Consider the following 10,443-nt stretch of genomic DNA (forward strand, 5'->3'; position numbering starts at 1 on the left):
TAATGAAGGAAATATATCATTGGCTATTGGGCCTAACATAATGAACCCCCTCGGCCATACCCCTTACTTCTTCCCTCTTTTCTTCTTTCTTGTTACTATCAAACAAGAGGGCATCAATGCCTCTTCAATTAATTTTTATTAGCAATGCCTTTTGGCGAATTTTTGTTTGTTTGTGTGCAAAGTAATGCTGAGATGCTTGCTATGGAGCGATTTGATTCACCACAAATTATATGAAACGCTTGAAAAATATCATATACCTTTGATTATTGAAAAAATTAAAAGGAAAATTTTTTTATTATATAAATAAATAACATAAAATTCCATGTATTATGTATTTAAAAAATCAAAAAATAAAAGAGAAAAACAAAAATGTAAATCCGACTGATAAAAGAATGAAGCACAGTGTTTCACTCTAATCTCTACATCATCAAAGCGGCAGTGATCAGCCCAAAAACAATATATCCTGAGCCAGCAATTCTGTTCAAAGCGGCACCGTTGTGCGACGGCTCTGGTGCCACAGATGGTGGAGTGGAAATTGAGGACGGAGGGTTTGGTGGAGCAGCGGCAGAAGGCTGTGGAGGAACGTTAACATTAGCGGGAGATGGTGCAGCCACTGGAGGAGTCGTCATCGGAGAAGGAGCAGAAACCGGTGGCTCCTCCACAGGCGAGGGAGAAGAAGGAACAGGAGCAAAGACTGGTGGAGAAGTTGATGGTGGCAATGAGGTTGGCGAAGGTGAAGATGCAGGGGACTGTGCCGTGGTAGAAACCAACAAAACGATCAGCATGAAGCAAAAAATGGTTGACTTAGCCATCGTAGTGAAATTGAAAAGCAACAAAACAAGAGAAAACCCAGAAAGAGATTAGTGTAGAAAGTTTTGAGTGCAATGCGAAAATCATGAGAAAAAGAACAGCGTATTTATAGAAGGGGGGGATCAGGGGCAGAAATGAGTGGCCAACTGGGACGAAATTTCGAAAACACGGTTTTTGGGTGATTGCTGAGAAACAGTCCAACCAGCCACCAGGTCGGTTTTGATTTGGTTTCACGCGTGAGCATTAAGGTACAGTTGTTTTCGGTTTGATTTGGATCTTTGGTATGTACAGGGTGGGAAGCGCTGTCAACCGTTGGATTCTTTGTGTAACGGGTGCATTGGGAGATCAGACGGTAGAGGAAATCTACCTTGAAGATTGGGATTTGGGAATGCGTTGTGGGAGTTGGGGACACCACTAAGTTTGAAGAAACATAACATGTCATCATGTGAAAACATGAGGAGTTTGTGTAGTCCACCAGTAAAGCAACAGGGCATGTTCCCAAATTATAGCATTTTTCCCACGGGCCAATTGCTCATCATACAGCTAGAAAGGTAGATAAATTTTGGTACTAGTAATAATCATTAATATTTGACCAAAAATTAGATTAGTGTTATACACCATTTGATCAAAAATTTGATTTCATAATTTAATATTGATAAATAAGACATCAAATAATAAAAATCTTTGTGTCACAATGGATTGAGGTTTAAACTTTGTCAGTCTGATTTATCAAAAATAACAATAATAATAATAATAATAATAAAACCCTTTTTGTGTTTGTATATGAATTGGCAATAGTACAGCCCATTTAGAGGTAGAGGAATAGGATGCAAGCTTTCCTTTTTGTCTCTCCGCGTCCTAGCTGGCTACTAACTTAATTCTTAGTTGAACTTAATCATAAATCTTTGAGATTCAAAAATTAAAAAAATGCTTTCTTTACCATAAATATTAGCATTAGTTGGCACTTTCCTTGCGTGACCCAACCGCGTTAAGCTCTTAATTTTATGGCTGGTAAAGTAAAATCTGAAGTGTTGGCACATTCCCTGCGTAATGCTGTTAATATACCAACCTCCTTTGATTTTCTTAACTTGTTTCATCACTTGTGCTCCACTACTACTTTTCAGTTTTTTTTTTTTTTTATCAATGAAACAAAGAGAAGGAAAAGTTTGTGGTAATATTACTAGTTCTAGAATTCAACTCATGGAATAAATGAATACAGTACACAATCATATATAGGTGGTGAACAATAATGGTATATTTAAAATTAAAGAATCAATTTTATAAATTTTAAGGGAATACATAAAATGATATAATTCTCATTTTGGGGGGAAAAAGCTGGGTAATCTTCTCTTCATATTCCCTACGCCATCATCACGGCTGTCAACAGTCCAAACGCAACAGATCCAGCGGCACCAAACCTATTCAAGTTTAAAACGGCACTATTTTCCGATGGTCCTGGAGCTTCGGCGGGAGTCTCGGCAATCGACGAGGGACTGGTAACCGGAGACGGTGAAGAAGATGGAGGTGATAAAACAGTTACTGGAGATGGTGCAGTTGCTGTCGGAGTCTTCGATGGAGACGGTGCAGACACCGTCGGTGGTGAAGAGACTGGCGTCGGACTGGACGACGGGGATTTCTTCGGCGACGACGCAGGCGATGGCGTTGGAGATTGTGCTATCACGGAGCAAAACAGCAATGCCATTGTAATTAAGGAGAGAAAACGGGAGAGAGCCATTGCGTTGGAATTCAAAGAGGAAATTAAACAATGGAGCGAGTTGAGCCTACAAGGAAGACGAGAAGATGAGGGTATATAAAGAGATCAGAATTCATTAGTAACCGTTGGATTGGTTCTCGCACGGCTCTCGAAGAAGTCGAACGTTTGGCATTTTGCTTTAATAATTTAAAAGAAAGGTAAGGGCCAGGGGTTGCTTTGGCGCTTTTTCTACTTTGATTTTGTTCTTCATAACGACTATAAAAAAGCGAGGTCGTCCTTTGCATCTTGGACGTTGGTGTGGGGTCAACAATTTGGGATCCGGATGCAATCAGAACTGTTGTATATTTGTTAAATGTTTTATATATTTGCAACGGTAGAGAACTGGAAATATCTGGCGGTTTCTGATCTACTATAGTCTGATGGGAAATGTAACCTTGGAACCACTGATTTGGAAATACCAGTCCGTTACCATTTTAATTATCTTATCCAAAAAAATAAAATAAAATTCACTCGTCCATGTAAATACACGAGAAAATATAAAAAGAAATGCAAATATATAAAAGTTTTTTATTATCTATTTATTGTATAAAGTCGTAATTACAACATGACCTCAACAAGGTCAAGCAAATCCAAATTCTAGGAATGAAGTTGTTTTGTCCCTAATTCACAGGTCAGAGAAAAAGAATGGAGGGCTCTTCCTTGGGTATCGTTTTAGGTAGGAAACCGCACAAATTTTTTACTTTTAGCAATGCCAAGGTAAACATTGAATTTTTAAAGAATAAATCTTTTATATCTATAACCAAGTTCAGAGATGGTGTCTTCTTCCGATTATCATACGAGTTGTACTAAGTGGATCATGTCGGCAAGGAGTTACCAGCATCTAAAGCAAGCCGGAAGCACCAGGTCCTAGGATTCAGCTGCAGCATCCGCTGGAGTGGTGTTACCATTGCCACCAATAATGAGGCTGTTCAAACGGCCATTAAAGTCTAAGCCATATACGTGTCCCATTTTCGCACGTTTGGTCTCCAAGTATCTCTTATTCTCCTTTGTAATAGGAGTTAGTAGCGGAACCCTGCCTACAATCGCCAATCCATAACCCTTGAGTCCACTGTATTTTGCAGGATTGTTTGTCATCAGTTTCATCGTTCGCACACCCAAGTCCCTAAGTATCTGCAAGGAAGAATCATATTTTGAGTTTCACAAACTTCTTTGACAGGTGAGAAGAAAGTAAAATCTATCATAAGAAAACAACAAGACGTGCCAGTCATGCAGTAAAACCTTTAGCAAGCCCTAGACCAGGGTTCTGATCCTTTCCATTTATTACTACCGAACACTCTTCCATATGTACGTTCTAATAAAAGAAAAGAAATCATTCCTACCTAAGTACTTCGGCGTGGAGTATTATTACTAGGCTGATTTCCAACTTCCAAGAATTCTTTTTTTTTTTAATTTCTAATTAGCTATGCAACACATGAAGATTCCATCACAAGTACTTTTAACCAGTAGAACTTACACAAAGCTCCCCGTTGCTTTTAGAAATAATCTGAACCCTCAGAAAGATTCAATGATCAAATCAATATATACTTACCCGCTTTTTAATTTCAAAATTTTCTTTGTTTTATGGTTGATTAAAGGTAACAGGACTAAACTTTAGGACAAATTATGTCACAGGTGCTAACCTAATATACTAATGATGCACAGTAGAATTAGAAAATCATGAAAACCATATTTATCCAAAAAAGAGGAAGACAGCAACAAACAAATATACCATATTCAACTGAATTATGCTAGATATATTCATTTAGTGTGGTTTTGATGGGGAAGTACCTGTGCGCCAATGCCATATTCTCTTGAATCAACAGGCAACCCAAGCTCAACATTTGCTTCTACTGTATCACGACCAGCATCCTGCAGATTATAGGCACGAAGTTTGTGGCCCAAACCAATGCCCCTGCCTTCATGCCCACGAAGGTATACCAACACACCCCTGCCAGCAGCCTCAATCTGTTTCATTGCAAGGCCAAGCTGATTCCCACAGTCACATCTAGCGGATCCAAATATGTCTCCTGTGAGGCATTCTGAGTGCACCCTCACAAGAATATCTTGCCCATCTCCTATCTCACCCTGTGTACACCATGGAAAGAATCATGCCATGTTCTTTGGGGAAGGTTCTTAATCCAAGAAAACCTAAAGTCTAAATGAATATACGCAAAAAAAAAAAATAATACAAGTGTGCAGTATATTGAAACATATTTTACTTGATTGAGCATAGGAAAAATTTTTATGTAAGATCCATATGGATGCTGAGGTACTCAGATATATATAGGAGGGTGAAACAAGCTATAACAATATGGCTATATCCTTACCTTAACCATTGCTATATGCTCAATCCCATCTAAGATTGACCTGTAACAATAGGCCGTAAATGGCCCCCACATAGTGGGTATCCGTGCAGCACCAGCACGATCAATTAATTTATCCCTTTTTCTCCTATACCTGCCAATCATAAGCAGTATTAGAAATAGTCCTTTACTTTATCTTCTTTAAAAGATGCCAGATACAATTAACAATAGTTTTGGCAAGAATTAAATTGGACAACTTAACTGTAGGATTCATGTAAGATAAGTGGAAAGCAAAGCTCTATCATATTTATTAATTTACCTGATTAAATCAGCAATGGATATTATTTTCAAGTTCTCACGCTCAGCAAATTGACGAAGCTTTGGTAATCTAGCCATGGATCCATCATCATCCACAACCTCGCAGAGAACTGCAACAGGGTCCAGTCCAGCTAGCATCGCAAGATCAGCAGAAGCTTCGGTATGCCCAGCTCTTTTCAGAACACCACCTTCCCTGTACTTCAGTGGGAAAATGTGACCAGGGCGGTTGAAATCCTCAGGTTTGGAATCTTTAGAAGCGAGGGCCAATACTGTTGTTGCCCTATCATGAGCTGACACCCCAGTTGTAGTACCATGTTTTGCATCCTGAAATTGGTTTTCATGCAACAAAAAAAGTTGAGAACCATTGGAAGTATCAAACTAGATACTACAGAAGCCATCCTTCTATAACGGAAATCAATTAACCCTTAATAATTTTTTGTTCTACGTATCATAAAAAGATTTATCCAAAATGGTAATTTGAGCTTATCAAAAGTTATAGGCAATCACAATCATCACTATCTTCCAGGCATTAACATTTTCAGCATTCAGATTCAACCTCCAGTAGGTGGTTATAATTTTCAAATATGTTATTGTACAGTAAATGCAATTGAACAATAAAACAATTAAATATACAACTTAACTTAGAATCATGGGATAAATGAAATTATTCATGACTCAAATTTATGGATATCAGACAAAATAAGTACCACTGTAACTGTGAATGCAGTGCGGAGTTTCTCCTCATTTTCCCTTTGGTTCACCATCAAAGGAAGCTGCAACCTCTCCAGATCCTCCTCTTGCATGCTCACACAAACTATCCCAGTTCCATGCTTCACAATAAAGGCCATAGCTTCAGGTGTCGCCAACTGAGCTGCCATTATAAGATCTCCTTCATTTTCTCTGTCCTCATCATCTACGACCACTACCATCTGCACATTAGTTCAGATTAGCAAAGAAAATTGATTAACATGCAGAACAATAAACGACATACAAGTGTTACCAGCTCATAGGAAAAAAAGCATCCCAAGGAAAAAACTAACCTTGCCCCGGCGAATGTCCTCAATAGCCTCAGGGACTGAAGCAAAACCTTCAGTGGGGCTATCCAAATCAAACTCATCATTATCGATGGGAAAACCATTACTTGTGGGAGCGGTATCTGCTGAAAGTGTTCCAAATGCTACTGCATCTTGTTGCTCTTCAATCCCAACTGATTTATCACTGAAGAGAGTACCGTTTGTGGAAGCACCATTGCCATTCGAATAGGACAGGAGGTCACCTTCTCCAGATATGAGTGCAGCTCTACTTTTGCCAACATTCTTGATAACAAAGGATGATCTGCTGCCTGACTGTCTAAAGGCCAAATCAGCCATGTACCCATTTGCAGAGAATAGATTTGTGCTGTGTAAACCGTTAAATAATTTGAAGCTTTTGGATGCCCTACACCGAAAGAAAGGCCAGTAAGAATTTCATACAATCAAATAACTGATAGTTTTAAAGATTGCACTAGAACTCTGTATAAGGCATTCTATTTCAGTCAGTAGGCATCTGTCTGTACAAAATCTCCCTGATCATTTCTTAGGAAAAACTCAGACATTTAAATTGACCATGAATAAAATCTTAAATATAAAAAATTTGGAAGGACAAAAGCAAATGCTTGTAGCCAAATCTAACTTAGTAACTTTAGGCAGAAATCAAGCAAACTTAGTATCTTAGAAACAAAATAGAAAAATTAAGTATAATGTTATGACGACTGTTTATCAAACTAATCAAATCTGAAATAGCTACACAAACTGTTCTATCTGAAAAGTTTATACTCATACAAGTCCTGTACAGGCCGTATATTGATTATACTAGCTAAAGTTGGACCTTTTATTCTTCTACCCGTTTCTTATCAACAAGATACAAGGAAATTTCAGCATTTAAAGAAATAGCAAAGAAAATCGCCATATTTCTTTCCAGCCAAGGCGAATTTTTGATGCAAAGACAGGAGCTTTTCGTCAAAATGGCTGAGGCTTGAGTTCATAGTTAGCAATATCCGACAACAACCGGTTGATAGAAACTTTGGGTTGTTTAAACAAAAACCAAAGACAAATTCAAAATTAATCACAGCGTGTATATAAGATCGAAACGGAACCATTGACCATTAAACCATCGAAATTTCTTTAGAAAACCAAATAACAAAAAGAAGCAAATCACATTGGAACCAATGAAATAACAAAGGTAACCCAATAAAAACAAAAAACCCAAAACGGTTGGTCACTTGAAAGGAAGAATTCATAAGGTAAGAATTTAATCCGAGCAAATCGCCATTAAAGAAAAAAAGAAGAGAGCTTACTGAGGTCGAGAAAGTGCCGCCGTTGAAGGAGAAGAAACGTTGAGAGAAGCCATGAGCAGCCTGAGGAGAAGCTATAATCTAAGGGGGTTTTTTATCTTGTAATTGTAATGGGCTTTTCTCTTATTCTTACGTCTATATTATATTTATAGTCATAGGAGGAGGAAGCCAAATGGAAGAAGCGGAAAGTGAATTAAGAAGCAGCGGCGAATTGAAGTTGTCTAGATGACCTGTCACCCGCGGGTGAGCTAGCGGAAAGTTGGTTTGGTTGGTTTGTTCGACTGGTTGACAGGGTGGCATTACGTTATTTTCGTAAATAATTAAGGTTTTGTACATTTGATTTCTATTTATTTATAATATATAAGATGAGATGTGTCCTTTTCATTATCTATTCTAATATCATCTGCAAGAAAAAAAATGATTTGGCAAAAATATATAATAATAGGTTTATTTACTTAATATGTCATTTAGTTATTAGATAATGTTTTAAATAAAAAATGAGGAAAATGCTTTTTCTTTTTTCTTTTTACAAATGAACATGTACTATTTTTATCTAAAAACTAGAAACGGAATCATTAAATATATTGGTGTTATTACAAATGCCTTTTTTTTTTTCTTTTTATTTCCCTCTTGATACCTACAGCATAAAATAGGAAATTGAGTCTAAAAGTTTCAAATTAAGGGGTTAAGAAATGGGTTTTCAGTGTTATAGGATTAGAAAAAGGCTAATTACCCTTTTCTCTTGTATCTTTTAAGTTTTGGGGTTTAGACCAATTGTAACGTTATATATATATATATATATATATAACATTTACTCATAATTACTTGTTAACTAATAATAATGCTATATTCATAAATGCATAATAATGTAATATTAAAAGTTGTAATTAAATTCTCTTTCAAATTGTAAATGTTAAATTCAAATCTTTTTAAAGTTTATTTAATACGTTTGAAAAAAAACATATTAATATAAAAATTAGATAAAAACTAAAAAAAATAAAAAAGAAAAGAAAGAGGGGGGCTGTCGAGGTTTACATGGCAGTATGGTCCAATTCAATCATGAGCAGACAAAAGACAGACGGGCATGTGATTCATCTCAGTTCCTTGTTTATTTTCCCAAGATTTTATGTTTTGGAGTGGTAAAATTAGCCAAAATTGGGTGGAGGAGACAGTGTGAATGTTAATGGCAAATTAAAGGATATTATTGGAATGCATATGTAATAAAAACTAAAGAGAAGCGGGTGATGCAGCTGGGTACTCGAAAGGGTGATGGAATGCGGAGAGAAACGATGGGCTAGGAATCGCGGAGAATGAGGAGCATGCCCCACCTCCAACCCACCAACTTGTTTTATTTACAAAAAATAATAAAGGATTTGTTTGCAATTGCGTCCGCATCTCTCTCTCTCTCTCTGTCTCTGTTTTTCTATACATTGAATGTTGAAGTTTTTTTGTAACATAAGCCGAGGGAGGGCGGCTGGCTGTTAGCCTCTTTCTTTCTTTCTTTAAGCTTCTTCTCTGAAGCTGCCTAAGCCTCAACTGTTTTCCCGTTTTTTAGTTTCCGAATTCCATGCAGCCGTCGCACCATTTTCCTTGACTTTGACCACGTTTTTTTTTCTCTTCAAAAGCGTTGACCCAATGGTCTTGAATGGCAATCCGTGGAGTTTAGGATTTGCAATAAAGTTTTTAAAAGTCTTTTCAATTAACCTACGTAAGTGGTTGAGGCAAAGGCAATGCCTTTAAAAGTCAGAAGCCGTGGGGATATGGATAATGATGCCAGCCATGAGCTGAGAGGAGATCATTTTCATCTCTATTCTCTATTCATAGTCATAGATATGAATCCCTTGTTGATATGTGGGTGGCTTATTTCATTGGGCCATGAAGCTAGCAGATCTTAAACCAATGTCCAAATTTAACGAGAGAGCCCAATGCCGAATGCAATTGCAAATATAGGAGGATGGGTTATATTATTTGGGCCATAGACGAACAAATACTATAATAATTTTTATTATTTTCAGACCACAGGGACAGGACAAAGGAATGGAAGCAAAACTAAACATGTGCGGCTTTCTAAGAAAATTATTTTTTGATGGTGAAGCCATGTAGTGTACCACAAATCTATAACATAAGTAAAAGGAAGCCCCTTTTGGGGCTTCCTCAGTTTGCCACGTTTCAGTTTTCTTATTTTAGCACGTGGCACCTTACAACGTGATTAAAAAAAACAAATTATCACTGAATGAGTCAAACAAAAACAATGAAGAATGCTCTTAAAGGGTGCCCACGCCCAACTTTGAGGACAGGAGTTTTAAATGGGGTTTTAAATTTGTGGCAGGACTTCTAAAAGAAAACCCAGGAGGAGAACGGTGGCTAGGCTTTTTTAGATAAAGAGGAAACTGGCGGCAGAAGGAAGGGGAAGAGAAGAAAAGAGGAAAGGGAAAGAAAGAGGGAGCTGCTGTCGGAAAGGCTTAGTCCAACAAGGGCGACGACGCCGGGGATTGAGTGATGGAGAAAGGGGTTGGCTGCTGCCAGTGGAAGAAGAAGAGAGAAAAAATGACGAAAAGAGAAAGTGTTGGCAATTAGGGTTAGGTTAAAATTAAAATCATTTATGAAGGATAAAAAAAAAAAAAGAAGTGGGTTGGATTCATCCAAGTCCAACCCAGGTTTAGTTAATTTATTTTTTTATATATGAATTAAATTTATAAAAATAGGATAAGAATAAAAAGTAAAACAATTTTTTTGATAAATAATAAAAAATAAACAATTAACTGAATAAAGGTAATAATAACTTATCAAAATTATTGAAGGATCTCAAAACTATTTTCAGGGTGAATTAATTCTAAATAATTATAAAAACATAAGATAAGAAAGTAGTAATTAAAATTGAAGCTAATTTAGAAAATTTTATCATTAAAATAATAAAATTTTAATAA

At 36.9% G+C, this 10,443-nt stretch overlaps 3 protein-coding genes across 3 annotated transcripts; all 3 read right to left on the reverse strand.

Moving 5' to 3' along the window:
* On the reverse strand, positions 420-812 carry LOC18608245 (classical arabinogalactan protein 9). Its single transcript, XM_018114862.1, has one exon. The coding sequence runs from the start codon at positions 810-812 to the stop codon at positions 420-422; it is 393 nt and encodes a 130-aa protein (XP_017970351.1).
* LOC108660956 (classical arabinogalactan protein 4) lies at positions 1,976-2,611 on the reverse strand. Its single transcript, XM_018115963.1, has one exon. It carries the CDS (start codon positions 2,543-2,545, stop codon positions 2,171-2,173), a length of 375 nt encoding a protein of 124 aa, XP_017971452.1. The 5' UTR covers positions 2,546-2,611; the 3' UTR covers positions 1,976-2,170.
* LOC18608247 (bifunctional riboflavin biosynthesis protein RIBA 1, chloroplastic) lies at positions 3,070-7,655 on the reverse strand. Its single transcript, XM_007042830.2, has 7 exons — positions 7,520-7,655; positions 6,225-6,621; positions 5,892-6,113; positions 5,186-5,508; positions 4,891-5,020; positions 4,352-4,648; positions 3,070-3,694 (listed from the first exon to the last, which is right to left on the reverse strand). The coding sequence occupies exons 1-7, from the start codon at positions 7,570-7,572 to the stop codon at positions 3,431-3,433; spliced, it is 1,686 nt and encodes a 561-aa protein (XP_007042892.2). The 5' UTR covers positions 7,573-7,655; the 3' UTR covers positions 3,070-3,430.

The sequence above is a fragment of the Theobroma cacao genome, chromosome 2, assembly GCF_000208745.1.
Source record: "Theobroma cacao cultivar B97-61/B2 chromosome 2, Criollo_cocoa_genome_V2, whole genome shotgun sequence".
NCBI classification, from domain to species: domain Eukaryota; kingdom Viridiplantae; phylum Streptophyta; class Magnoliopsida; order Malvales; family Malvaceae; genus Theobroma; species Theobroma cacao.

Excerpts from the sequence above, each read along its gene's own strand:
- LOC108660956 (XM_018115963.1), bottom strand. The coding sequence starts at position 2,545 with ATGGCTCTCTCCCGTTTTCTCTCCTTAATTACAATGGCATTGCTGTTT.
- LOC18608245 (XM_018114862.1), bottom strand. The coding sequence starts at position 812 with ATGGCTAAGTCAACCATTTTTTGCTTCATGCTGATCGTTTTGTTGGTT.
- LOC18608247 (XM_007042830.2), bottom strand. The coding sequence starts at position 7,572 with ATGGCTTCTCTCAACGTTTCTTCTCCTTCAACGGCGGCACTTTCTCGA. Across the intron at positions 5,509-5,891 it reads CTGCATTCACAGTTACAGTG|GATGCAAAACATGGTACTAC; the intron begins GTACTTATTTTG and ends AACCAATTTCAG. Across the intron at positions 4,649-4,890 it reads AGCATATAGCAATGGTTAAG|GGTGAGATAGGAGATGGGCA; the intron begins GTAAGGATATAG and ends TGGTGTACACAG.